Genomic DNA, 27,572 nt, shown 5'->3' with positions numbered 1-27,572 from the left:
GTCTCATTTATTATTAGACTACAGACCTCTGGGTGCCAATTAATAAAGAGCTCTGGAAAACAAAATACTAGATAGCAACAAACGCTGTGTACTTTTCTCACAGCCTGTGCTGGGTAGCACGGAACCTGGAATGACCCCCAGCAAGACTGTGAGGTAGGGAAAGCTTGTCCTTTACAACCTCCGGATCCCCGTGAAATGACCCTTCGCTTCCCTTCAGCCAGCCAGTGTTCCCACTACCTCCTAGCCACCGGTCATCTCCCCACAAGCGCCACACCTGGTCCTACAGGTCCAGGTCAATGCAACGGTGGCACATAATAGACAATTCATGAATGCCAATTATTAATCAATACCAGCTAATTCAACAGCAGTTTACTGAATGTCCACCAAGAGCCAGCATTGTGTCAAGTGCTGGAATTCAGAGTGGCATGTCCTATACCAGTTCTCCTAAGAGCTTGCCCTCAGGGCCAGAAAAAGTAAGGATTAACTTGATGTTGATAATGTCATTTATTAGCTTACCATGCTCCCTCACCCAAGATCATCCGTATTTTGAATGAGAAGTCCCAAGTCTCACTTCCTGAACAAGTTTTTGTCTATGGCAGGGTGTCAGGCTGGTACATGAGAGTGATTTATGCCTGGGGGCTCTCCTGAGTTATTTGTAAGACTGGCCTCGCCACAGGCATTGCTGGGAAGATAACAAAACTGTGCACAGCAGTGGCTCTCAAGATATGGTTCCCAGATCAACAGCCTGTGTCACCTGGGGACTGTGACAAATGCAAACTCTCAGGCCCTACTTTCATTCTACTGAATCAAAAATTCCAAGCATGCAATCCAGGAATCTGCATTTTCAAAAGCCCTTCAGGAGACTGTGAGACACACAGAAGTTTGACAAGCAGGGTGTGGACAAAACAGGCAGAGTGCATACAGCAGCTTCAACACAAAGACACTAGAAGAGGAATTAGCCTGGATGCTGATGGGAATCACCTGCTCTACAGGGTTGCGGGGAGCAAGGTGGGGTGCCTGACCCCTCCCGCAGGCTTGGCCAGCACCACCCTCAATAGGAGACTCTTTTGATCTGTCCTCCCAAGTCCTTGTGGCTTGCTCCTGCAGTGGGGACAGCTGGCTGCTCCCAACCTGAACCTGCAGTGCGCTCCTCCTGGGGGAACTAGAGTTGGAAATTCTGGCAGCTACTAAGAGGTACGACTCCAGAGTAGGGGCCACTTTCCCCCCAGTGAGTGCCTGACCATGCTGCTCCCATGTAAGGGACACACAGACCCGTCCTCCCCATCCAGGTTGTTTTGTCCTCCTGACTCTGGGTGCCCTGCTCTACAAAGTTCATGCTTTGTGGAAGGGTCTATGGGTCACAGTCAGCCTGGGCCCACTCTATGGTCTTTCTTTTGAAGTCTCCGGAGGAAGACCAGGCAACCTCTGGGGGAGGTGAAGTAGCAGACAGGTAGAGGCAGACCTCCGGGAGCCTTGAACCTCTTATTGATCAGACCCAGCTCAGAGCTGGAGGAAGGTGACCCTTATACACAGCTTGTCCCCTCCCACACACACCTGGACTCAGCAGACACAGTCACAAAGAACAGCATGGCAGCTCCAGACACGCAGACCAAGGCCAGCTGTGGCTACACATAACATTTGACATCGGCCTACACCAGAACCCTGCCCAAGTGAACCCAGAACTAACACAACCAGTAATGGGCTTCAGAATATACCAGAGCCCAACCCAACTAGCCACACAAGCTGCGCATCTCAGGGAGACTCCTGCAGGCACTAGATCCTTCTGGAATCAACTCCATCTATGAAGGCAGCCCCTGCACAGTGACTCATCCTTGGTGATCAAGGTCTATTCTTATAGTCAGCCAGCCTAAGGGCTAAATCCACCTATGAATGGGCCTATAGTAATCAAGACTCAAGTACACCAAAGGGGTGTGCATAACCCACACAAGAAACATTCCTGGAGCATGAAGCTCAGGGGATCTGGAAGAATGTGCCACTACGCCACACAGGACATAAAGCCAAGTTTGGAAGTCATGACAAATGTAATATACAGAGACAAACACAAAAAGACAGACAAATGGTGAGACAAAAAAATTATGCTCCAAATGAAAAGATCAAGAAAAGTCCCCAGAAAAAAATTAAATGAAATAGAAGCATCCAAGATACCAGATGCAGAGTTTAAAATGATGGTTATAAGGCTGTTCAAGGGCCTTAGGGGAAGAATGGAAGATCTCAGTGAAAACTTAAAGAAATAGTAAGCATTAAAAAGGACATAGAAACCATAGAAAAATAAGTAGTCAAAAATGAACTACAATTTCTTAAGTGAAGAATACACTAGAAGGAATCAACATCAGGTGAGATGAAGCAAAGGATCGAATCAGCAATTCAGGGGACAAGATAACAAAAAATACCCAAGCAGACCAACAAAAAGGAAAAGGAATTTTTTTTAAATGAGGAAACTCTAAGGGACCTCCAGGGCAACATCAAGAATAACAGCATCCAATTATAAGGGTACCAGGAGGAGAAGAAAGTGAGCAAGGGATCAAGAACCTGTTTGAAGAAATAATGGCTGACAATTCCTTAACCTGGTGAAGGAAAAAGACACACAAGTCCAGAAAGCACAAAGAGACCCCAAGAAGATGGACCCAAAAAGGCCCACACCAAGACACATCATAATTAATTAAAATGGCAAAGCTTAAAGAATCTTGAAAGTAGCAAGAGACAGACAGTTAGTTACCTACAAGAGAGCTCCTATAAGGCTGATTTCTCCACAGAAACACTTCAGGCCTGACATGAAAGGGACTGACATGAAATATACAAAGTGATGAAAAGCAAGGACCTACAACCAAGATTACTCTATCCAGCAAGGCTATCTTTTAAATGGTAGGTGAAATAAAAAGTTTCTCCGACAAAAAGGAAGAAGCAGCTCCCGCTGCTGCTGCTGCTGCTGCTGCTAAAGAAATTCATTACCACCAAACCAGTACTGCAAGAAATGTTAAAGAGCCTTATTGAAGAAGAAAAGAAGCACACAGGTATAAAGATTAAATAGCAAAAAAAACCATACATATCAATAATAACTTTCAATGTAAATGGATTAAATGCCCTAATCAAAAGACATAGAGTAGCTGAATAAATAAGAAAGCATGGCCCATATATATATATGTTGTCTACAAGAGACCCATCTCAGAACAAAAGATACATACTGACTGCAAGTGAAGGAAGGAAAAAAGATACTTCATGCAAATGGAAACCAAAAATTAGGTGGGGTAGCAATACTTTTATCAGACAAAAAAAGACTTCAAAATGAAAGCCAAAACAAGAGACAAAGAGGACTTTGCATAATACTACAGGGATCAATCCAACAAAAGGATATAGAATGCTTACAGAAGAAAGGAGCTCCTAAATATATAAAGACAATCTTGCTGGGAATAAAGGCAGAGATCAACAATAATACACTCATAGTAAGGGACTTAAACACCCCATTGGATAGATCTTCTAGACAAAAAATCAGCAAGGAAACATCAACATTAAATTACACCCTGGACCAGAGAGATTTAACTGATATTTACAGAACATTTCATCACTAAGCAGCAGAAGAAAATTATACTCCAATATCCCCAGTAAACACAGATAGTAACATCCTCAACAAAATATCAGCAAACTGGATTCGGCAATACATTAAAAAGATCATACACCAAGAACAAGTGGGATTTATTCTGGGGATGCAAGGCTGTTACATTGTTTGCAAATCAATCAATGTGATATACCATGTAAACAAAATAAAGGATAAAATCACATTATCAATAGAGGCAGAAAAGAATTTGAAAAAAATCTAGCACCCATTTATGGTAAAACTCTCAGCAAAATGCAAATAGTGGGAATATACCTCAACATAGTAAAGGTAATATATGACAAATCCTTGGCCAACATCATATTCAATGGGCAAAAAGTAAAGGCATTTCCCTTAAGATCAGAAACAAGACAGGGATGTCTGCTTTCACCACTCTTATTAGACACAGTATTGGAATTTCTAGCCATAGCAATCAGACAAGAAAAAGAAATAGAAGGCACCCACCTTGGAAAGGAAGACATAAAACTGTCATTATTTGCAGATGTCATGATATTGTATATACAGAACCCTAAAGATTCCGACAAGTGAATTCAGTGAGGAAGCAAGACACAAAATAAATACCCAGAAATCGGCGGCATTTTTATACATTAATAACAAAGTATCAGAAAGAAAAACTAAGAAAACAGTCTCATTTACAATTGCAACAAGAATAAAATACAGTCCCTAGGAATAAATGTAACCAAGGAGGTAAAAGACTCAGAAAATTACAGGATACTGAAGAAACAAACTGTGGAAGATGCAAATAAGTAAAAGCATATACTGTGTTCAAGAATTGGAAGAATTAACATCATTACAATGTCCGTACTAGCCAAGGCAAGCTACAGATCCAACACAATTCCTATTAATACACCTATGGCATATCTCATAGAACTAGAACGAATATTCCAAAATTTATATGGAATCACAAAAGACCCCAAATAGCCTCAGCAATGTTGAGAAAGAAGAAAAAAGTTGAAAGAATTACACTACCTGATATCAAACTATATAAGACCAAAGTAATCAAAACAACATAGTACTGACATAAAAACAGGCATATGAATCACATAAATCAATGGAACAGAACAAAGAGCCCAGAAATAAGTGCCATCTTTATGGTCAATTAATATTTGACAAAGGAGGCAAGAACATAAAGTGGGGTAAAGACAGTCTACTCAATAAATGGTGCTGGGAAAATTTGACAGACACATGCAAAACAGTGAAACCGCCTTCTTAAACCATACACAAGAATAAACTCGAAATGGATTAAAGATTTAAATGTAAGTCATGAAATCATAAAATTGCAGAAGAAAAACATAGGCAGTAAAATCTCAGACATTTCTCATAGCAATATTTTTTCTGATATATCTCCTCTGACAAGGAAAACAAAAGAAAAAAATAAATAAATGGGACTACATCACACTAAAAACTTTTGCACAGCAAAGGAAACCATCAATGAAATAAAAAGACAACCCACTGAATGGGAGGACACTTTCACCAATGATAACACCTTTGTGTAAGAGTTTAATTTCCAAAACTTGTAAAGAACTTCTAAAATTCAGCACTGAGAAAACAAACAATTCAATTAAAAAATGGGCGAAGGACCTGAATAGACACTTCTCCAAAGAGGACATACCGACGGCCAACAGACATATGCAGAAATGCTCAATGTCACTCATCATCAGAGAAATGCAAATTAAAACCACAATGAGGTATCACCTCACACCTTTCAGAACCATCAGTAAATCAACAAACAAGAGCTGGAGAGGACATGTAGAAAAGGAACCCTTTTGGGCTGTTGGTGAAAATGTAGACTGGTGCAGCCACTGTGGACACCAGTATGGAACTTCCTCAAAAAATTAAAAATGGAACTGCCTAATGACCCAGCAATTCCACTTCTGGGAATATATCTGAAGAAACCCAAAACACTAATCCAAAAGGGTATATGCACTGCTATGTTCATTGCAGCATTATTTACAGTAGTCAGGATTTAGAAGCAGCCCAAGTGCCAATCAGCAGACGAGTGGATAAAAAAGCTGCGGTACATTTATACAATGGAATACTACTTGGCCATGAAAAAGAAGGAAAGCTTACCTTTTGCAACAGCATGGATGGACCTGGAGAACGTTGCGATAAGTGCAAAAAGCCAGTTGGAGGAAGACAAATGCCGTATGATTCCACTTGTATGTGGAACCTAATGAACAAAATAAACTCACGAAACAGACTCAGAGATACTGAGAATGAACAGACGGCTGCCCAAGGTGATTGGTGCTGAGAAACTGAGTGAAAAAGGCAAAGGGATTAAATGGGAAAAAACACAGATAACAACAGTGCACTGACTGCCAGAGGAAAGGGGGGCTGGGGGAGATAAAAGAGGGCGAAGTAGGGAGAAATGGCGGCAGAAAGAGATCTGACTTTGGGTGGTGAGTGTGCAATGCAGCAGGCAGATGGTGTGTTAGAGCTGTACACCTGAAACATGTATGGTTTTATTAACCAATGTCACCCCAGTAAGTTCAATAAAAAGTACACGTTTTAAAAAAAGAAAGAAACCACCCGCACTAAAGAGACGTCACTGACAGAACGGTGGCAAAATCGTCCCCAGAAGCACCCAGCTGGCAATGGTCAGGACACTGGTGAGTGAGTGTGGAAAATTCACATCATGCTGTTTGACATGGCCCGGGCCCAGGAGACAACGGTGTAGGGTGGAGAAAGAGCCACAGGAAGTTTGTGAACCTTCAACCCTCCCCTAAGCTGAAGGCTGGGAAAGAGTCATGAGGACGCATTTCCTCCTCAAGCTGGTTTTGGGAGCTGCTTCTCCGGGTCCAGGAGGTGACCCACTGAACCCTGTGCCTCAGCCACGGACAAGACACCAGAGCATGACCCCTGATAAGCCTGTGTTCCTGGCCTGACTCTAACCCCAACCCCCCCCCCCAGCTCCTCTCCTCCCTGCTCAGACTCCTCCTTTTCTCTCCAAGAGAAAGGGGAGGAGAAAAGAAAGACACACCCCCACACCCCCCACTCCCTGGCTTTAATAACACAATCTTCTGGAGAGCCAGTGAAGACATCTAAAAGAGGCTTTCCAAACTCTCCAGCGATGCAGAGAACTAAAGGCAGCAGGACCAAATGCAGCCAAAAAAAGGAAAAGAAAATAAGAAAAAGAAAAACCTTCAAATTATGCAGAGTTGCAACAGCAATCTAAATCAATCACCCACAACCACAAAGACCACACAGCACAGGCACCCAGCAGGGCCTCTCTCCCTGAAGCCCCTCCTGTGGCCGGATCAGGGGGCCTGTCGCTGGGGCTTAGCCTGGAGTTACGATCCCAGAGCCCTGCCCACTGCCTCCAGATGAACAACTTTGAAAATGGGTCTATTGCAGGCATTAAAAAAAAAAAAAAACATCCAGGAAGGCTAAGAGTGGAACTGTTTAGTTCTATAAACTTGGAACTCAAAATACAGTAAGAAAAGAATCTCCTAAGCAGTACCCACTGCTCCACCCAGCCCAGGGTGAGTGAGGGCTGTCTTAGGTAACCGACCCATTCGAAATCACTGAAGGCTATTCTCCTGGGTCTGGCCCATTGCGAGTCAAGAGTTCATGACCAAAGATTGGCCATGATACAGGAAATGGAACATTAGGTGAACGCTCTTTGGGGCACTCAGGGGGCACAAATACACCACAAACACCTTGAAGCGGCTGACACATACAAGAACACTAGGTGGGAGGAATCTGAAACCACTGTGCTACACTTTCTGTCCCTAATTAAAAGCGAGGCTGAAAACACACCTGACTGGTAGCTCCACATGCATCTTCTCTGTGCAGGCTCAGAATACTTAGGAAGAGACGCGTTGACACCGGGCCCTGGCACTGTGATCCCTCTTCAGAAGGGGCTGTTTTAGAAGCCACGTGGTGTCACTGGTAGCTGGGGAGGGAGGGCTGCTATACACTAATTTTGGTGCCTGCTCCCCCTCCACATTCCTAAGAGAATTGAAAGAAATGGTTACAGAGCCTGCTCCTTAGCTCAGTGGCTCAGCATGTATCAGCATGAAGACCCCAGATGACCAGAGGATTCAGAGTGACCAGAACTTGGGGACCTACCTTCCATCTAAGCACGCTCTCTGAATAGAGGTCAGGAGTGGTTGCATAGTTACGGGCACCCAAATGCAACAGGGACGCGTAGAGGCAGTCATTCTGAAAACAGCAAGAAAAAGCAGGGTCAACGGGAGACTCTCTGCCCCCAGGTCCCTTCCCCACGTCCCGGTCCTACTGCACAAAACCGAGGACTCGGAGGAAAAAGTGCACTTGTAAGGCTGGCCCTGTGCAAGAGACCTTGCTTGTATCGGGGGAAGACAACCTTCCTTTTCTAAAAACCCTTGGAAAAACTCACACATACAATGAATTATTCACAGAGCCTGAGCCTAAAAATGAGGGAGGGAGAAACACAGATAAAAAGGGCAGAGAACTCACTGGGCAGAAAGAGCAAGTGGAGGAAAGGGTCTGGTCTCTCTCGCCTTGAAAAGAAAGGTATTAATTACAGTTGCATTTAGGTTCCCTCCTTACCATCTCTGTGGTCAGTGATAAACAAAACAACCCAGCCGCAAACGACAAGGAGAGGCTATGATGGGCTGACGGAACACAGGGAGTCCGAGGGTTTGCAAGAGGCTGGAAAGCCTAGCAAATATTGACTCGGTTTTATTTTCAGGAAGAATACGAAGATGGAGAGAAACCAGCTGTTTCCATAAAGCGGGGGAAAGCAGAGTGTGAGGCAGGGAAAACACCTACATTTTGTACAGCGACGGCTAAAAAGAGATAAAGCCATTTTGGAGGGAGCTAATAATTCTAGAGTCAGGATCTTCCAGAAGAAGATGAAAAACCAGGCCTGTTCTCAGAATCTTCCTCCTCCTCCTCCTCCTCTAATTCACAGGCTGCGCCCACTGCAGGGAAAGCCAGTGCGGAAGTGACAGCACGCAGGCCAACAGACGAAACCGCCACATCCCAGATGTTTCTGTCGCCATCCTCAAGCCATTCATTCCCGTCGAAGGCCTGCACTCCGCTTCGATTTCCAGGTTGCATGCCAATTACAACTGGTTCCCCCACAACGAGCCACAGCCTGGTTTCCTTCAAGGGCAGAGCCAACAGGCCACTTGAAGGCCGGCCTGGGAGCCTTAGAAAATGAAGACTTCTGTCCAGCAACCTCGGTGCCAGTCACAGCGGCTGTTTCTCTGTCTGCCTCCGCGCCCAGGTGAGCAGCACAGGGGACGCCTTTCTGCACTATCTGATCATGGGACATAATTACAGGCTCTGTCCTGGTTAGCTGCCACCCTCTGCCCTAACCAAGGCACTCTGACTCACGACGCATTAGTTACAACAAACCTGAAATCGCTGCCAGGATGACCGGCGACTATCCTGCAAGGTACTGTATGTTTTTAGGCAACCGAAGCAAGAGAAAAAGCCAATGCCAAAATGCGAGCTACGGAAACTAAAGTTTTCGGTCATCTTCACCAAAACCCTCCAAAATGAATGGACAACTTACAATGGGAAATTCACCATCCTATGGCACAGAAATCCTGACCCAAAGCCAGAGGTGTTTGGGGGGTACAGTGAGATTCTCTGCAACAAGAAATCAAGGATGACTACCCACAGGGTCGCTGTAATGAGCTCCGATGCCTCAGTGATCTTCCTGCTTCAAACCATGTTCACATCCACGGGAAACAGGTGCTCCCCACTGCAATGGCTCATGCCGTCGGCGGGAAAACATCTCCCCCTGCCCATCAACAGCAGCATCTCCAAGTCAGACACATCATTTCTTCCCTTCGACCTTCCCACCTGGCAAAGTGCGAACACATGTAAGGCACCTCGCAGACCAGGAGGTGCCTCGGGGTCACTGGGCCTGGGCACAGATGGCTGGACCTCATAAACATTCCACAGGGCACGTGGAATGACATTCGGAGCAGCCAATTTCCTTAGAAAAAGAGAGCCCTTTTGTTAGACCTATTAGATGAGCAAAAAAAAAAAAGAAAAGAAAAGGAGGAATGTCATAAAATGTAATACCACGTTTTAAATCGGATTAGCATTTTCAAAAAGGTTATGGTCTCTTCTGCCAAAGAAAGTGCCATAAGAAAATAAAATTATCTCCCTACGCAGATAGAGCCTCCAAGAAAAATGAAGCACGTTCAGGGTGGGCTCTCGCCATGCCACCATTTTTCATGCCGAATCTGGACAATCCTGGGCATTTCTTCTCAGAAGAGCTAGACCTGACCAATTAATAACTGGACAATATTACTCCCTGCAAGTTAAGAGTCCTGCCAGTATAAATTAAGTCATTCCTTTTACTGAACTCATCTTTTCAGCCCAATCGGATTAAAGGCCAGTGACAGGCAGTGCGGAGGCCACTAACAGAGCACAGAAGGACAGGCTACCTCCCAAGTCCAGAGGCTCTCTGCAGCCGGCGGAGGATGTCCATGTCAGCCTCAGAAAGCACAGTGCACAAACCATCGGAACCCTCAAGCACCTTGTGCACACGTCAGTTCAAAGCAGGTCTGGGCAGGTTTTCTGAACCTTCCTGTTTCCGAAAATGGGCCCCTTAGAGTGAGCAGAGAAGTGCTTCCCAAACTTTAAAGGTGCATATGAGTCACCTGGGGATCTTATTAAAATGCACATCATGAGTTAGGAAGTCTGCAGTGGGGCTTTGAGACTCTGAGTTGTTATCAAGAGAGATGAGGGTGCCACGCCTTGCTGTCTTTGAAAAGGCAAAAATCTACAACACTTAGTTTACCCAGAACTAAGGCCCCCTTTCCCGAAATTTCTGAAGGACTCCACTAGTAATGATAGCCAGTGTTTACCAAGTAACTGGGCAACGTTCTAGGAGCTTGCTACCTAGTACCTCATTTAGTTCTTCCAGTGACTCATCATCGTCCTCATTGTACCAAAGGACACTGAGTCGCAGAGCACTGAAGTGACTTTTCAAGGTCACACAGCAGGTGAAAGGCTGGGATCTGAACTCGGACAGCCAGGCTCTCAAGCCTCACTGGAAAACCAGAAGATCACTATGACTCCCAGCAAGTGAAAGCAAGATAACGGGGGAAGCTGGACATTGAGAAAGGAAGGGAAGCGAGACCAGGAAGGAACTTGGATGCAGGTGGTGTTGGAGAAAATGCAGACGGCACAGAAGCCCATGTTCCCACGTGGTCACCACCAGAGGGAATGGGCATTAGCTACTCACGTTACACAGCCAAGAGGGGAAAAAAGCAAACATGGTGTATTTTAAATCTGCCAACCAGGCTCCCCTACACACCTTGGCAGGTGTTCTCTGAACGCTGTTACACCCGCCTACGCGCTGCAGAACCGCTGGGAAGCTGCCAGCTTTGGGAACAGAAGGGACCACTAGGACGGGCGCACAGCCAAGGCTACGAGCATGCTGCCGAAACCTACTCCCCAGCCTCCCTTTGACTCTTCTTGACTCTTTGGGCCCAGCCTGTCCAGAGACAAGGAAAGGGAAGAAGGAGTAAAACCCACAGTCCGGACCTTGCGCTTCCAAGGCCTGGCAGGAAGGCGGTGCCTTTACAGCGGAAGAGAAAAAAACGTGAACAGCAGCCACCGCGTGGTGTAGGAAACGTGCTGAGATCCCGGGCGGGCCCGGCCGGAAGTGCCCCAGATGCTGAACCCAGGCGGGTGCGGAGCCCAAGCCTCCCGAGAATTTCGTCGGCGCTGTCCAAGGTGCCAACAATGACTGCGGGCACACTTTGCCACCTGCGGGCTGGCTGGGTGGCTTTGTCTACCACAAGGAAATCGAGGACGCCTGTCTGAGCAAACACGCCCCTAACAGAGGGCCACGGTTGAAGCAGCACCTGGTGGGTGGGAAATTTTAGGGAATTACAGAAGGTGGGCGGGGGAGGGGCCGCTGGGGAAATCAGAGACCCGACTGGAGGAGCGTTTGCGGCGGCAGCGCACCACAGGAGATCTGCTTGCTTTGTGCAGCGCACCAGCACGCGGGGCTGCAGAAACCGGACCCCTTCCCTCCTCAGTACCCCCACCCTAGACACATTTAACTTAGGCACCGTATGGCCCCATCACTCCGCGTGGGGGGGAGGGGGAGGGGAGCTCAAGGAGGGAAGAGGAAGCCCAGCCAGGGGTGGCTGTGGGAGGATGCGTGCAGCATCAGGAATAATATCTGCTTAGAGATGCTCCTTCATTGCTAATGAGGGGTGCTGCCTGGAAGCACTGCGCTCCAGCCAATCACAGAGCTGCTGAGGCAGGGAAGTAGGGAAGAGGGGAGGGAAGACCAGAGACCAGGGTGGGGGGTGCAGGGAGATGCCCCTGCCCTGAGGGGAGTGAGCAGCGAGCCTGGCTGACACTAGGGACCCGGCACACCTGGAGGGTGGGGGTGGGCGGAGGGAGGAGAGGGAAAAAGAGGCGGGGCCTCCTTTGCAGGTGCATCCTTCCCAAGAAATCTCTCTCCACGAGCATCAAAGTCCCATGTCTCCAAGCTACCCCCATATTTACCACCACCCCAATGCCTTGCTTCCTACTAATCCCCCTCACCCCCCCACCAAGCTCCAATTCCTAAAGATCTTGCCAGATGCCCAAATTCTTACTGAAGAACAAGGCAGGGAGATGCCTAATCAGCAGCCTGCATTGGGTGCACTTGCTCGAACCTGCAGAGACAGGTTCCTCCCCTGCCGGTGCACCCTGACACAGCCACCGTCCAAGATGCCCCACCAGCTCACTGTGGGGCCAGGGAAAGGCAGGTCGCTCACACACCTGCAGGCTCAGCTGTTGCAGCCGTCAGCTGAGAAATTCGGGCCCAGCAGATCTGCCCGGGAGAGCACTCAGCGGGGTCAAGTACAATATTAAAAGGCTGGTGCACCCAACCCAGAACTCAGGAAAGGAGCAGACCAGGTGAGCTGCTCTTCCTTGGCTCCAAAGAGAACTCCAGCTGAGGTGCTCAGGCTGTGTCATTAGAGATTGCCTCCCCTTGCTCACTCTACTCTGAGTGGGACTGCAACTCAGTCCCCAGAGTTAGCTGGGTCCCCAGGGAAAAGCCTGTTTCATTTTATCTATTTGTCTATAGGGTTTTGGCCCAGCACTCTTGAAGCTTCTGGACTAAGAAATCCCCTCATGGAGCCTGGACCTCCCCCATGGGCAGGTCATGCAGGTGTCTCCCCAGCTGGTGGGGATGCAGGCAAGGGGTGGCTCTGAGGTAGGAGAAGGAGATCTGGGTATGCAAGAAAGCCCTGAAGTTGGGGCAGCCTGTCCAATGCGAAGGGACTGGGGGGCAGTCCCTGGGAAGCAGACAGAACTGCAACACCCCACCACCCAGGGATGCTAGAGACAGCCACACAGGAAAAATCAAAAAGCAGAGATCTTACCTTGAAAACCACCAGTGCCCACCCTGGCCTCTGTGGCACCTCGCTTGCCCCTCAGATGCACGGGCGTAAAGAGTGCACTTTAGCAAAGGGGCAGGTTGGCACCAGGAAGGGAGTGGGGGATAAATTCCATGCTTGGTTCCCCCCTCACCGGAAGAAATGCACAGGGGGACAGGGGAGTTATGGTGGGCAAAAAAGGATATGGCCAATCGATGAGCTTCTTGGCGTATTTCCTGACAATGTTATCTTCTCCGAAGATGAACAGGGATCTGTTGACGGTGAAACAGTTCTGCCGGACGGGAATGGGGTTGTACAAAGCCATAGTCCGCGCCCTCTGCGCTTTCGACTGCTTGTAGGCGGCCGCCGGCCCCGAGGCTGGCACCGGGGTTCCTTGCCGGTTCCTGCTCTGGTCCGAGTCTCCATCGCCGGACGCCGGCCTGCCGACCGCCGCCTCCCCGAAGCGAGCCATCCTGAAGTCCAAACAGACAGAAGACACACAAAGGTGATCACGGCCGAACACCTGCACACAGCAACAAGCAGAAAGACACACGGAGACTCAGAGCCGCATCCAGATGGGCGAGGTGGGGATCGGCGGAGCCTTGCGAAGCTCTTTGGAGAGGTGGCGGCAGCAGCCACCCTGCCGCCCTGAACTGTTGAATCTAAATACGACCTCTGCAAAGCCCCATTCCTCAAGGAGTTAAAAAGGGGAGGAGAGGGCTGGGGGGGGGTTCAGTTTCTGGAGGCAATTTTTTTTTTTTTTTCAAAATGCCAGTGTGCGGTGGCGGCGTTCAAGGGCTGGAGAGGAGAGGGGCGGAGGAGGCTGCTCTTCAAACATAGCTCCTCTTCTGGCAGATGAACCACCTAGTCCTGGGAGAGGCAGGCACCGGCCGCTAGGTAACAGTTTGGTGATTTATTGGTGGGGGCAAGGACAAAATGAAAACAAAAGAACTTTAACAGCAACAGCGACAGAAAGACAAGGACGAGACATGCTTTAGAACACCAGCCCCTGCAAAGTCCATCCAAGAAATTCCACAGCCACGACTTGGGTCTTTAAATCTGCCAGTACAGATGCATCCAAAGGTTGAGAGGGAGGGAGGGGGGGAAGAGCCGTATAGAGGTTCCTGCGTAAACCGCAACGCCCAGAATATCAAAAGAAGAAGTCCATCCAACCAGAGACAGACAAATGCCTTCAAAGCTCCTGCGCCTGGAAGAGAAGTTGAACAGCATCCAGAGAGCAGCGAAGCCCCAGTGCCAGCCTCCGCCCGGAGCGCTGGCCGCGGCCGCCTCCCCGGATCAGCATGCAACAGCGATCCGCGGCTGCGCGGGGAGAGGGTGGGAGGCGGGCGAGCACTTGGGCGAGGGAGGAACAGGTTGCAGCTGAGCTCAGCCGTGGCCTGCCGCGGGAGCTGTCTGTCCACCAAAGTTGCTCGCTCTGGACTCAGTCTTCCTCTTCTACTCCGACAGCCAGCCGGGATCCGGGCTCCGCCAAGCGGGGGAGAGCGGGCAGGCGGGGTGGAGTAGCGAGCAGCTCGCACGAGGCATGTGCGGGGGCTCCACGGGAAGCGGGGGCGGGGCTGGCGAGGCCGGGAGGGGCGGGGGCGGGGACGGCGCCGGAAGGACCCTGGCCAACGGTCTGGAGGTTCCAGGGGATGCAGGGCGGGTTTGGCTGACTGATCGAGGCAGATGGTACAGGACCATCACCTCTGCAAAGGTCCGGGAAGAGTGGCCTCTCCCAAGTAAATCCAAAAGGAGAGGGGCTGGCGCAGCCAGTAGCATCTCCACAGAAGCCAGGAGGCCCGGCGGGGCGCACAGGCACATGGCCAAGCCCTGGTGTGCCTTCTGTCCAGGGGCCAGGTCGATGCAGTGCCTGGTCTGCCGCCCCACTGGGGAGTCGCCGCATTTGCACCCTGCGCATGGTGCACCCGGCTCAGTCGCTGCTCCTACCCACCCCAGTCTCCACAAATGCTGCAACTCCCCACTTAGCAACCTGCAGGCCCGGTGAGGGACCCTAGGACTTTTGAGGGGTGGGGGGAGGTCCACACTCCAAAGTCAGTGCCAGCTCCCTGAAAGAGTATCTATCCTCCCTCTCCAAACAGGGCGAACTGGGGTAGCACTCTCAGATTCGGCTCTGGAGGAGCCCTGCACACCCCCTTCCTGGAAGGGTGGTCCAAATATTGGGGCCCTAGGTGGTGAGTTCAGGGTGGAAACTACCCGTCTCAAAATCTTAACAATGAGGAGCATCCTCCCAGTCCCATCCTGTACCCCCAAACCAGCTCCACTGACTTCTGCAAACCCACCACATGAATGGAGACGAAACCGGAATTAGTATGTGAGCTTAGAAGTGGGTAAGGTGACCCCCAAGCCCTACACTGAGTCCCTAGGCTTAGCAACCAAGCCCTTCCCCACAGGTGACTCTGGTTTGGATCAAGGACAGGTACCACTGTCCCCTTCCATGTCCACACTAGCTAGAGCACACCTTCCCCTTTGCCTGCCTTGGCCTCAACTCACAGCCCTGTCTAAATCCTCCCAAACTGAGCAAAGGAAGAGAAGGTGTTGTCTCCCTTTCCCTTCTCTTGGAAACCCTGGGTGAGTATGGCTTCCCTTGCACAAAAGGCAGCGTGCCTATGTGAGAGATGACCTAGTGAGAGGGGAGGCATGCGTGTTCTTACATGTATGTGTCTGTGCATGGGCAAGGCTATGTGAGCACTGACGAGGGTCTACTGGGTGAGAACCTATGTACATGTGTGAAGAGAAAACCAAAGCGATGGTCTCAACACATCCACCCCAGCAGGCACTGCTGCCCTTGGGGACAGCATGCTGACCTTCGTTCAGGGAGCCCATTTCGGGACAGACTCCGATGAAGGCGAGTCAGCTCCAGCACATACTGGGACTCTCATCTGACTGCCTCACTCTGTCCTTCTACCTCCCTTCTTTGGAGGGTCCTTTTCTGTCTGAATAGCTAGCAAGGAGGAAAAGGGAAGATGGTGCTCCGAACCATGAAGTCCCGTCATCCTGTTAGCCATCGAGCCCCGGTCACCAGTGGCTGTCTCCACGACCCCGTAAACTATATAGGACTCAAAAGGGCTTTCAGCAATGACTGAACCCACGCTTTCAGACAGGGCCATGATCCATAACCCACCGCCCCAAATGCATTCAAATCATCCATCTGAAAAATGTTTGTGAGCACCAGACACCCTTTGAGTCACTGCAGACATAATAATGAACAGAAGAGATGGCAGAAATAATGTACCCTCTTCTTGGATTAATGAGAGTCTTTAACCTAGCGGGCTGGAATGTTTGACGGACTGCGTTCTCACGCTGCAAGTCCACACTTTCCTTCACGCCCTGGCCTTAGCAAGCCGGGGGGCAGGGGGGGGGGCAGGCCTGTCTGCCAGCGCGTGGAGGAAGCAGGGCTCAGCAAAATTTTCTGCCCAGAAGAGGGTCTTGGACTGTCAGGAACCCGTGACTTGTGTTTTCAATCACCCACTGACTCAGCAGAGATGCAGCCCTCATTCCCCCTCCTCTCTTTACAACGCCCTGTCCTCTGTGGCTGCTGGGATTCATCAGACCTGGAACCCCTAAGACAGGCTATCATTGAACATGGAAATGTGAGGACCCGCTGGGGTGGAGACTTGCCTCCCTGCCTTCCAAGGAGACCGGGATCACAAATGCATGGGGTTGGGGATAGTACCGAAGACCCCTAGGAGTATAAGCACCTCCATGGGAGTAATAAACGGGAATTCTTGGAGCCCAAGCGGGCGGGGGCAAACGTGATGGCACAGATGGCTTTGGGAATGAACTTGGCCTGAGAGAGGAAGGCACAGGCTCATTTTCCCCCAGCCTGGCTGTCACAGTTCTTGAAACCCTGGAGATCTATGAGCTGCTTTCCTGTTCTCCGATGCCTCCATTCCCCCAGCGGGTCCCAAAGGACGGCGATTTTAATAGCTGAACACACCCCAGGGTGTGTTGACAGTTCTCCGTTTACATAAACCTCACCCTAACCCTCTGCAGTGAGCCCAGCAGGGCAGGTGCTAGAACCATGATCTGGGAGACCAACCAGCAGGGTTTCAGAAATGTCAAGAAGCTGACCCACATGTGGTAAGAGGCAGATTTTGGACTTTTACAGATCTTCTGGCTTGCACTTTATGGCTTTTCTTGAATGCCCATACCAATCTTTTCTGAGCAGCAATAGTATCAGTTCCAAACTGTTCATCGTCCAGAGGAGAAACTAAACCATCACGCTGAGCCTATGGGAACGCTGTGCTTTCCATCCTCAAGTTGAATCTGATTGGTGGCCAAATGCTCCTGGGACGACGTGGGGAAAATGCTTAACCAGAAACACGTGTACTGTCCTCGAGACCCAGGAGGATCCTTAGAAAAAGCCTGGGATCGGGTCCTTGTCGTGATGCTCTCTGTAAGGGAACTTGGTGGCACTCTGGGTCCAGTGTCCCTCACTCCACTGTCCACTTAAAGACCCACCCATGGAAATGTAGAAAAGCAGCAACTGGTCATCATAACTGCTTGGAAACCGGTTTCTAAAAGCTTGCCAGCCCAGGAGAAGCAGAGCCATAGTTTCCTGTTGTTAGAGCACCATCTACTGGTCGCTTGGGAGCATGTCACTGTGAGCGCCTGTACCACCCGAGCACCACGCCTCAGACCTTAGACATTCCCAAAGAGGTGACCTCTACTCCCCTATGAGTCTGTTGAGGCCCAAGCTCCGAATTTCACCACGATCCAGCCAGCCCATCTCACAGCACTTGGAAAGTGCAGCCCCACACCCTGGTCCAACACACACACAGTTAAGATGGTGCAGCCAACTGCTGTGCATGGTTTTTTTTGTTTTTTTTTTTGCAAGCAGCTAGCTGCAAACTAGAAACCCAGAAGGATCTAAGGAAGCAAGTGAAAAACTTGCAAAGTGCAAGCAGGAGGGGAGGTGGTCAGTGGGGTGTCCCTCCAGCCTCTGCTGGAAAAGAGGAGGTGGCCGCTGTCCCCAAACCTGGCAGGCCATGCGAGCTTGCGCCAAGCTGGACAGCCATGAGCGGCCAGGCTGGGGAAGCACGCAGCCTATTCCTCTCATCCGCAAAGCTGTCCCCAGACCTGCCAGGCTGTGGGCCATCTTCCCATGAGGTTTTTAGCCCCTCCCCGAGGAGTCCACATGTCTCACCCCGTCGGAAAGACATGCGCCCCTCCCACCAGTGCTGCCAGTTACGCTCGCGTGGCTTATGCCGAAGCCATCAGAGCCCCTTTTGTTCTATTTTTCCTCTGCTGATCTTTTCCAAGAAATAGACTCTTATGCAAAGCAGTGCTCTAAGGAACACAACGCAGAGAGGATTTGGGAGTGGGTTCTTAAGACACGAGTTGGCAGGGGACCATGTGCAGATTCACAGTGGAGCACGGGAGCATGGTGGCAGGCAGCGCAGACTTCTGGGGAGCCCATGGCTTCCCCGATGCCTGACAGCCCTTCCTGGGGCGAACGCACAGCTTCACAGCCTTATATAACGTCCATCTCTAGAACCGGCAATTCTCAAACCTGTGCCTGAGAAAGCTCACAGAGCCAGCGCCCTATCAGCTGACAGCAGATCTGCACAGTTAGCTTTAAAATGCTTTAAAAAACAGTCAGTTGTGCCAACTCAATGTCTCCCGGGTGCCAACCATGGTAATGTCACCTCACTGCCATCTTTGTTGCCGGACGGCGAGGCACGTTCTAGGACCTGAGGCTGAGAGGGTCAAAGGCTTGTCCAAGTGCACAGACTTAGGGAACGGCAGAGCTGGCTCTCCTGAGAATAAGGTCAGGATTCTTTACAATGTGTGGCTGCTGTTTCCATGCTGCTTATCCAAATAATGTTCTCCTTGCTTCAAAGTCCAGTCATAGGCATGATCTTGGAACTTGGAGAGGTGAAGAGTGACTCTGAGACAGTCTCCCAGAGGGTCCCATTTCTGTGAATACAGACCCCCTGTCCCATAGGGCTGTTGGGATTATCAAGTCAGCATGTGTCAACCCCCCCAGAACAGTGCCTGGCACACAGTCAACGCCCCATGAGTGTTTGTGAAATGCATTTGAGCTGTGACTGCAAACACTGCAAATCTGGCCGTTCTCTGTTTCTGAAAGCCGACTTCGGAGCTGCAGCCCAGGGGTGGCTCTGCTGTGTGTGGAGTGGGAGGAGGAGCAGAGAAGTGAGACTCAGTCGCAAAGACAAGTGGGCAAAAGGAGAAAGGGAAAATATTGCAGACCAGCGTCACAAGAGCCCAAAGGGCTTGGTACCTGGGAAAGACGATGTTTGTTTACTTATGCATTAATTCGTAAGCCTCGTTCTAGAATACTCATTAAACGCGTTTCATTTGCCAGGCATTCTGCTCGGGGATTCTGAGACTCGAAGATAAATTAGACATAGTCACAGCCTCTAAGAGCTTATAGTTAAAGAGAGGAGAAGGGGAAAATGTAGCCATCAAGGGCTCTAATCCAAGGCAGAATGCGGTGTGCACCGTAAGAATGCACTGGGCAGAATAAAAGGGAGACGTCCCTCCAGCCAGAAGTGCCAGGGGAAGGGAAGGTTCTGGGGCCTCACTTTGAAAGGCAGGGCACTGCAGGTGGGGAGAAGCCGTGTGGGACCTGCATGCCCCCAGGTGGGCCATGGAGGGTGGGTGGGCAAGATGCATGAGACTGATGAACCACTGGCATTTTTTATTCTCTTTCCGTGCATCTGGGATCATAAAGATTCTGAGATGACCACTTCCATGCTTTCTTTTCCAAAAGATGAGGTCACTCGTCAAACTTCAGCCTGTATAAGAGTCAAACATGCTTAAACCTAGCAGACATTACCCTTTGTGGGGAAGATGGTGCGGATGCTCAGGGTCAAGTCCCCTTGCTGTGTGCCTCGGTTCCCACCCTCCGGTCTGGCCTTGCTTCCCAGCCAGAGTGCAATGTGGCAGGACCTCGGAGCTCCAGTTCCGACTGACGGGTGGCAGTGCGAGGAGGGTGCGTTGACATCCGAGGGTGGGAGCAACTGACGGAAGCACACCCATCCATCCGCCAGCTCTGGCCTCTTGACTCAGAAAACAAAATGCAGCCCACACGGCACCACACTTGCTCAGCACCGGGTAGGCTCTGGCTGATTCATTCATTCAGGAAGCAGAATGAGCCCCTTCCACGTGTCAGGTCCTACAGCCAGGGAGGCAGAGCCTTGGGGGAGAAGGTGCCCGGGCTGTACCCTGAACCTGCTGGACTGGATGTACTCCCTGCATTTCACTCTGGAAAACCAACTCCTAATAGCAAGGAAAACGGCTCACAGCCGAAAAGGCAGAAGATCCCTAAAGGCCCAGCGAAGAGAACTCGATTTCACCACACCCACCAGTCTTGCCTCTCCCAGGGCTCTTTGGGTTGGAATCAGCAGCAGATTAAGCCGCCACCTGTCCATCACCACACCCTTCCTCTCCCACTCTCTCCTCCACTGAGCAGCTGGTGACACCCACCTGGTGTAAAATAATCAGAGTGAATAAGGCATTCCCATATGATACGGACTGAAGGCCAGTTTTGAAACACGCACCCGGCCAGACCACGCGCTGGCTCTGCCCCTTCCACTCCACGGGAATTAAACTGGGACCGCCCCCACCCCGACTTCCTACGGCCCTGGTTCTGCCCTCCTTCTCCCTGACCACTCCGGAGCATTTGGCCCCACTGACCTCTCCTCCTTCTCAGCGTCCCCCCACCCTTTAGGGTCCCAGTCTCCATTCCTCCCCATCTCTCGCCATCTGTCTCCTTTTCTTATTCCCTCTGCTGTATTGGTGTGGGCTCTCAGATAGGCTTAATACAGTGCTTTCAAATGTGAAGCATGACAAACTCTTGAAGGTTTCTAAATATCCCTAATTTGCCATTTAAACATGGGGACAGTGGCTATGACAGGCGTGGCTCAGTTGGTTGAGCATCATCTTGCAAAGCAAAAGGTGGCTGGTTCGATTCCCAGTCAGGGCACGTGCCTGGGTTGGGCCAGGTCCCTGGTTGGGGGCGTGCAAGAGGCAACTGATGGATGGTTCTCTCTCACATCGATGCTTTTTTCCCTCCCATCCCCTCTCTGTAAAAATAAATAAAATCCTTTAAAAAATAAGTAAATAGGGTAGCAGTGGAAATGAACTTCATGATCACAAGAATTTCTGAAATACTCAACCTCTCGGACACACTCAGAGACATACTCTCACACACAGTGTGTGTGTGTGTGTGTGTGTGTGTGTCCCTCACAGACTTGTTGTTCGGTTCTTTGCGTTTTTTTCCTTTTTTACATAATTACTCCATCACTTTGTCACATTCTTCAATTCTGTCAGATATGTTGTGGTCACGTATTAATATAATTACCCAAAGCTTCCTGTTATGCTATTTTCCCTTTGTTAAAATAATCAGGACTTATAAAAACAAAGAGAAAAATGATCAGGTGTCAAACAAGAATAATTACACCCAAAAGTACAAGCAATTGGCTTAGTACTATTAACTGTAACAGGTAATAATTATTACGTGCAAGGTGCCGTGCTAAGGAAGCCCTCTACGTTCTTGATTTCTCAGAATAATCCTATGTATAGGTACTATTATAATCGCCATTTTACAGATCACGAAAGACTGAGAGAGACGAAATCATGTCCCTTAAGGTCTGACAGGCGGTGAATGGTAGCAGAAAGCTAACCTTAGGTCTAGTGAAGTCCACAACCCCTCATCTTCACTAACACAGAGCCTCTGAAAACATTTGTCAAGATTAGGGCTAATTGCTTTACTCCATGACGATCCTATAATTCCAACAGGCAAGAGAACGGCGAGTTCTTAGAGTGTAACACCAGACCGGAGACTTGCACCTCGGCCCTGGTTGGGTTTATTGCCCCCTGTGCACGAAGGACACCAGCAACGCCCGCCCTCTGCATCTCCGGAGACTTCTGATAGGCCAGCATGACCTCGGGTTCTCAGGGGCACTGAATGCCGAGGCACAAAGGCCTCAGGATGCCTGCCCACCGCAGCGAGCCCCGTCTAGGAGAACAGGCTCCTCTCCCAAACACAAGTGAAGCTCTTTCTACAACCCAAAGGGCACACCACTGCACGCCACTTACTCAAGATGAACGTGGTTTTACACACCACTTCCTTGTTTTTTAGCAGATGGCCAGATCTACCCCCAAGTGCCCCAACCCCCAAGCTCCCTGTGGGTCATCAGTCTCAGGTGGCTATCTGGAAAAGCCACCAGCCCAACACGGGAGGGGTTGGTGAGGGAGGGCAGGGAGGGTGGGGGTGGAGATTACGGTCAGCAGCAGCAATGAGGGTGCACTCCACTGCAGACCCAAATATCATCCAGTGCTCTGTGTTCGCCAAAGCCAAGGGTGGCCCTTTCTTCCCAGTCAGGAATATCGATTCTGATCATTAGGTCTGACTTTAATTTTTTTTTTCATGAAACCTTCTGCTGCCAACGCATACCACTAAAGGATTCAGCACATTTAAATCCTCCTGCCTCTCAACTGGTTGTTTTCCTGCCTGCGCTCCAGCAGGTAAGACACCCACAAGCTCACGGTGCTCCGGGCTGTAGAATTCACAGGAGTCTCTAATGTTCAGGTTATTTTTAAACTTTCAGGCCACTTTCCCTCCCCACGAACAGCAGGCCTGCCATTTAGAACAGTGTTTAACCCACACCCCACCTGCTTTGAAACTTTAGTTTTTGTGTTAAAAGAAAAGAAGCTATACTTCAGGTTCATGCACGGGTGCATACACACACACACACACACACACACACACACACACGTCTGAAAACAGAAGACAGTTTCCAGCTCACTGGGGTGAAAGACTCAACTTCCAAAATGATGTTGCGGTTGTTGAGATCGCATGTGTAAAAATGCTTTGTAAACAGAGCGTCACATCACATGGCAGGTATCATCGTCCCATTTGCAGGGACAGACATCAGGCACGATAGGTAATGTCAGAAAACGGCTTTCTGTTTCCAAGAGGGAATTGTACCAGAACAAATTATTCAAGGCCCTTCCTCTGCCCAGGGAGCCAGACAGCAGCTGGCTAAGGGAGTGTCAGGTTATAATTTACTTCAAATTAGTAACTTTTGGGAAGTGGAAAACACTGGGAAAGAAATTCTGATAACAATTCAACAGAAAAAGACTGAGCAGAAGGATGATGGCAGTTTCAAAGAAACAATAGCTGACGTTTGTTGAAGGTCTAACTTATAAGCCCTGTGTCGGCATTGTCTCGTTTGCCCTGCGCAGGAATCCCCTGAGGCCGGCCTATCTGGCGTCAACCACTCCCCTGAGACCTGAGGAACCAGGTCCCTGTAGACTGAGAACGGGAAGCTAAGCTAGTAAGCAGCAGAGCTGGATGTGGAACCTGGCTCTGCCTGGTACCGGAAGTTGCGTGGTCCCGCTACATGGTGCAAGAGACCAGCCGGAGAAGCACAGGCACCTGGACCCTGAGGCTGGACGAGATTGGCTGCAAGGGCTCAAGGTCGAAGAACTTAGGGTCACACGGCAGTCACGCAGTGCAAAAGCCTCCTCCACGACCAAAGGTCAAGAGATGGAAAGTGTGTTTACCTGGAACCCACAGGCTTTGCCTGAGCTCCAAATGCCTACACAGCCACTCAAGCATCCAGGCTACGGAGAAAGGACGGCACAGACAAACTCAATCAGGGACAGTCCCCGAACGGCTGCCCCCTGGTGGTGCACTTCTCAGGGGCCAACACTACGGAGCTTCCATGCTGCTCTTGCTGCCACAGAGCCCGAGAGCCCCATTGTAACACAAACCAAGCAGCTTTCTCTCGCAGCAAACCTTTTAGCCACAACTCTTTACATACACACACACACACACACACACACATACACACACGAGCGATGACTCACACCTCCCCCTCTCCCTCTCCCTCTGGCTGAGGCCCCAAGACGTGATAAAACGATCAGGTGGCCCAACACTTCTTCAGCTAAATACATTCCAAGGGATTTTTAAAACCTGCGTCTGTCTCCCTGGAGGTTATGAGGGTGTGTACACACCCTGCTGCTTCCAGGACTGGGCACAGCAGGAATGGGCTTATTGGCTTCTGGAACCACCCTCCGAGGAGCACTCCAGTCTACTGTTCTCCCCCAGCTCCTCAATCCTCCGCATCCTCACGTGTCTCCTGCCCCCTCCTGAGTGTACGCACTTCTCAGAGCCTGGTTCCTGTCGGTGATCTCATCCATCCCATGGCTTCAGCTACAGCAAATATCCGAAGACTGCCCAAACTTTTGCCTTTGGCCCCGTGGTTTTTAAAGGCTGGTGCCACGCTCACTATGGGGCTCCTCCACCAGAGAACCAGAAAGCATTGTGCATTAAGCAACTGGTTTAAGAACAAACTCGTCTTTTCCTCCACACCAGCTTCCTCCCCAGGTCTCCGACTCTGCACAGCATCATGGACCTCCCCTGACTCAGGTGCAGAACTTTGGGTGCGTCTTTGCTTCTCCCTCCGGGCTGCCTCCTACACCAACCTCTGCCTGAGTCCTGTCACTCCCCCCGCCCCGTTCCACTTCCACAGTCTGTCTCTCTTTGCCACTTGCACCACCACCTCTGAAGTTCAGAACTTCGTACCTCCTCCTCAGAAGATGAGAAGAGGCTTCTAACCCATCTTCCTCTGCCAGGTTCTATCACAGCCTCTCACCGCACAGCCCCACTGCGGTCCTATCCCCTCCCTCCACGCAACAAAGTTCAAGAGCGTGTTGTATCCCCGGTGCCTGGTAGTCATTAAATACATTGATTGATTGCTTGATTGATTGATTGAATAAATGAGTTTTATAGAGCCTATCAAATGAGTTAAAAGCAAACTTAAATGTCATGGGATCAAAGTCCCTCTCTTAAGAACGAGGACTGACACCCCCGCCACAGTATCTCCTTCCACTCCACGCACTCACAGTCTGCTCACCCCTCCCTCCACCCGCGCACCTTAAAGCATTCCTCCTGCACCTTGTACCTCATTTTCTCTCTGCCTTCCCGCCACCTTTTTCCATTTCCACCTGTCAAAAAATTAGACTTCAAAACCTGGTGCATGGGATATCTCGTCTATGAAGTGATTTTGTGATGATACAACAGACGTGACTTTTCTCTCCTCTGGGATTCTTGGCACCTCAGGTCCCCGGCCTCAGATACTATGGGGTGCAGATCTCTTCCCCCCAACTTCCCGGAAAAGGGGCTCGACTTAAGTCATCCTTGCATTCTCCATAGCAACTAATGCACTTCCTTATGCATCGTGGGTACTGAATACATGTTTACTGAAAGAATTAACAAATGCATTAGTAAATGACTGATAACTATATACAAAGGATATGGTTAGCCTATAACTATATGGATATGAACAGAACATGGACTTCTTAGGACCTGCGCCATGTTGGAAAGGTTGAATGGAAAAAAACTGGAAGTGTGTATTCTGGAGACATTCATTCCACTCAGGGAGGACTGTCCCCACCCCTGACCTCGCAGGTACAAGTGCAACTTGCCGAAACATGACAAAATGAATGGCCCAGTCAGTGGAGGCAAACACGGCGGTCACTGTGAACCTGCAAAGCTCACAGCATTTTGGGTACAAAACTATTGTGGGCTTTGCGTTCCCCCAGCTGTGACGTGGGTCTCCGTGTTAGAGAGACGGTAATTGGAACACCTCAGCTGGCCACACACACAGCCTCCTCTCCTAACCGCCGGTACTGGGTGGATGAGAAAGGACCCGCGGAGCAGGGTTTCTCAGCCTCAGCGCGAGTGACATTTTCGAGTCAGACAGTCCTGTGACGGGGCCGTCCTGGGCGTGTCCGCAGCATGCCTGGCCGCTGCACACTAAATGCCAGGCACACCCCAACCCGCAGTTGTAACCATCAAACATGTTTCCAACGTTGCCAAGTGTCCCTTTGGGGGGCAAAACTGTCACTGGTTGAGACCATCAGCGTAGAGTGATTAAACGCGCTGTTCAAGGTCACACAACTCATCACGTCGGCCCCTGGAGGGCAGCACCTCCCGGAGGAACGGTCCAGCCACAGCAGGCACTGCCTTCCCTGTCCCTCCCTCACGTCCGGTGAGGCTCCAGTGGACTCGGGCCTGTACCTCTGGTTTCCTAATACTCTCGCAGCCCTACATGGGGGCTCCACACCCCAGTATAAGAGACGTAATCTTAGCAGGGACTGAAGACAGAGCTCGAGCTGAACACACGAGTGGTCACATACATGCAACACCACCCACCGGAGGCTGAGCAGCTGGGTCTCCAGCCACAGCCTGTCTCCTGATCCCCGGGAGACTAAGAAACATGGTCGGCAGGCCCCATGGAGAGTCAGGTTTCCCCTCCAGCTGGCTGTGTCTTCAGTGACAATTTCTGCATTCATCTTTTCCTCTCAACCCTTTACCCCCACCCCTGCTTCTCCCGTGGTTTGCTCCCCCTTCTAATTTTTAAGGCTAGAGAAGAGCTTTAGTCCTCCAGTCGCCCCTTTCACCAAGGCCCTGCGTGGCCACCACCTGGCTTCTAGAATTCATCTTCACTGGAACCTGAGAACCACCTCCCCGCTTCCAGACTCTAATCTCGCATTTCCTGAAAAGACTCCATGGCTGTCAGGCGAGATATTTTTAGAAGCTGCCAGTAAAGACGTCTCCAGGCTGGCTTTTCTCAGTGAGCCGCCATTAGCCAAGCGCTGGGGGGACCCTCTGAGGGGGCGGAAAGTAACTGCCCCCTTGGGCACTGTGTCTCTCTCCCGCCTCCTTCCCCGGATTTCCCCTCCGCTCAGCCCGGCACCCTGACTAGCCTCCCCATTGACAACATCACGTTTATAAGTGTCGGGGGCTCTGTGCGTCCCCCTGGAAGTCCTGTGGGCTCTCCTTGTTTATTCTCTTTGAGAAAGTCATTCAAGGACCCAGGACTAGCAAGCTGGCACAGTAAGAAAAACCTCTTGCTACCAATTTCTAGAAAAGTAGACAAAGTACAGGAATATGTCTTAAAATATGTTTTTAAGATGTGTTGCTAAACTTGCAAAATAGAAAAGGAAATCCCTTAGGAGGCAATGAAAAGCGTAAGACCAAATGGATGAACCTGAATGGCAGCTTGCCCGTGGGCAGGCCTGGGTCCTGGTCACTCGGAGGGATTAACCAGTGGTTCTAATGCCTATTCGAGATGGAGATGTAAGGACTTAAGAGCTCGTGGAAGTGGAAGCTGAAACTAAACTCTGCATTAACCTGGGGCACTTGAAGGACTATACCTCAGTTCAACAATGAACTGCAGAAAAATCAACTCCGCAGCAGAAGAAGAGACAGAATGGGGAAGCTTTTACCTCCAAGTGACTGAGAAAAGCCAAAATCTGGGAATTCAAACCCCAAGATTGTATGTTATATGAATTACAACCTATATAAACACCATCTTTCGGGACGGCACAGGAACCCTTAAACCACATGATGATGACGATGATGATGGTGATGATGGTGATGATGGTGACAGGTTTAGTAACTACTCTGCATCAGGAAAGCGAACCAAACGAAACCATTCTTGTGCAGCTGCTCCCACAACCCACACCCGACTGCGTTTCCATCGGAAAAACAAGCATCACTAGCCATGAGCTTGCGATCAAAACTTTTTAATCAGACAAGAAAA

The 27,572-nt window shown here is 50.0% G+C and overlaps 1 protein-coding gene across 1 annotated transcript in view; it reads right to left on the bottom strand.

The window, feature by feature from the left end:
* The window catches only part of CACNA1E (calcium voltage-gated channel subunit alpha1 E), a 403,397-nt gene that overhangs the window by 255,621 nt on the left and 120,204 nt on the right, over window positions 1-27,572 (bottom strand). Inside the window, exon 3 of the mRNA XM_053663734.1 lies at window positions 13,173-13,439. Within this exon, the coding sequence (XP_053519709.1) occupies window positions 13,173-13,439 (267 nt within the window). The remainder of the gene's footprint in view (window positions 1-13,172; window positions 13,440-27,572) is intronic.

This window comes from Artibeus jamaicensis, unplaced genomic scaffold (genome assembly GCF_021234435.1).
Source record: "Artibeus jamaicensis isolate MK-2021 breed Jamaican fruit bat unplaced genomic scaffold, CSHL_Jam_final contig_327, whole genome shotgun sequence".
Lineage (NCBI taxonomy): Eukaryota > Metazoa > Chordata > Mammalia > Chiroptera > Phyllostomidae > Artibeus > Artibeus jamaicensis.
The sequence above is the reverse complement of the archived record's forward strand: the minus strand, read 5'-3'. Positions and strand labels throughout refer to the sequence as shown.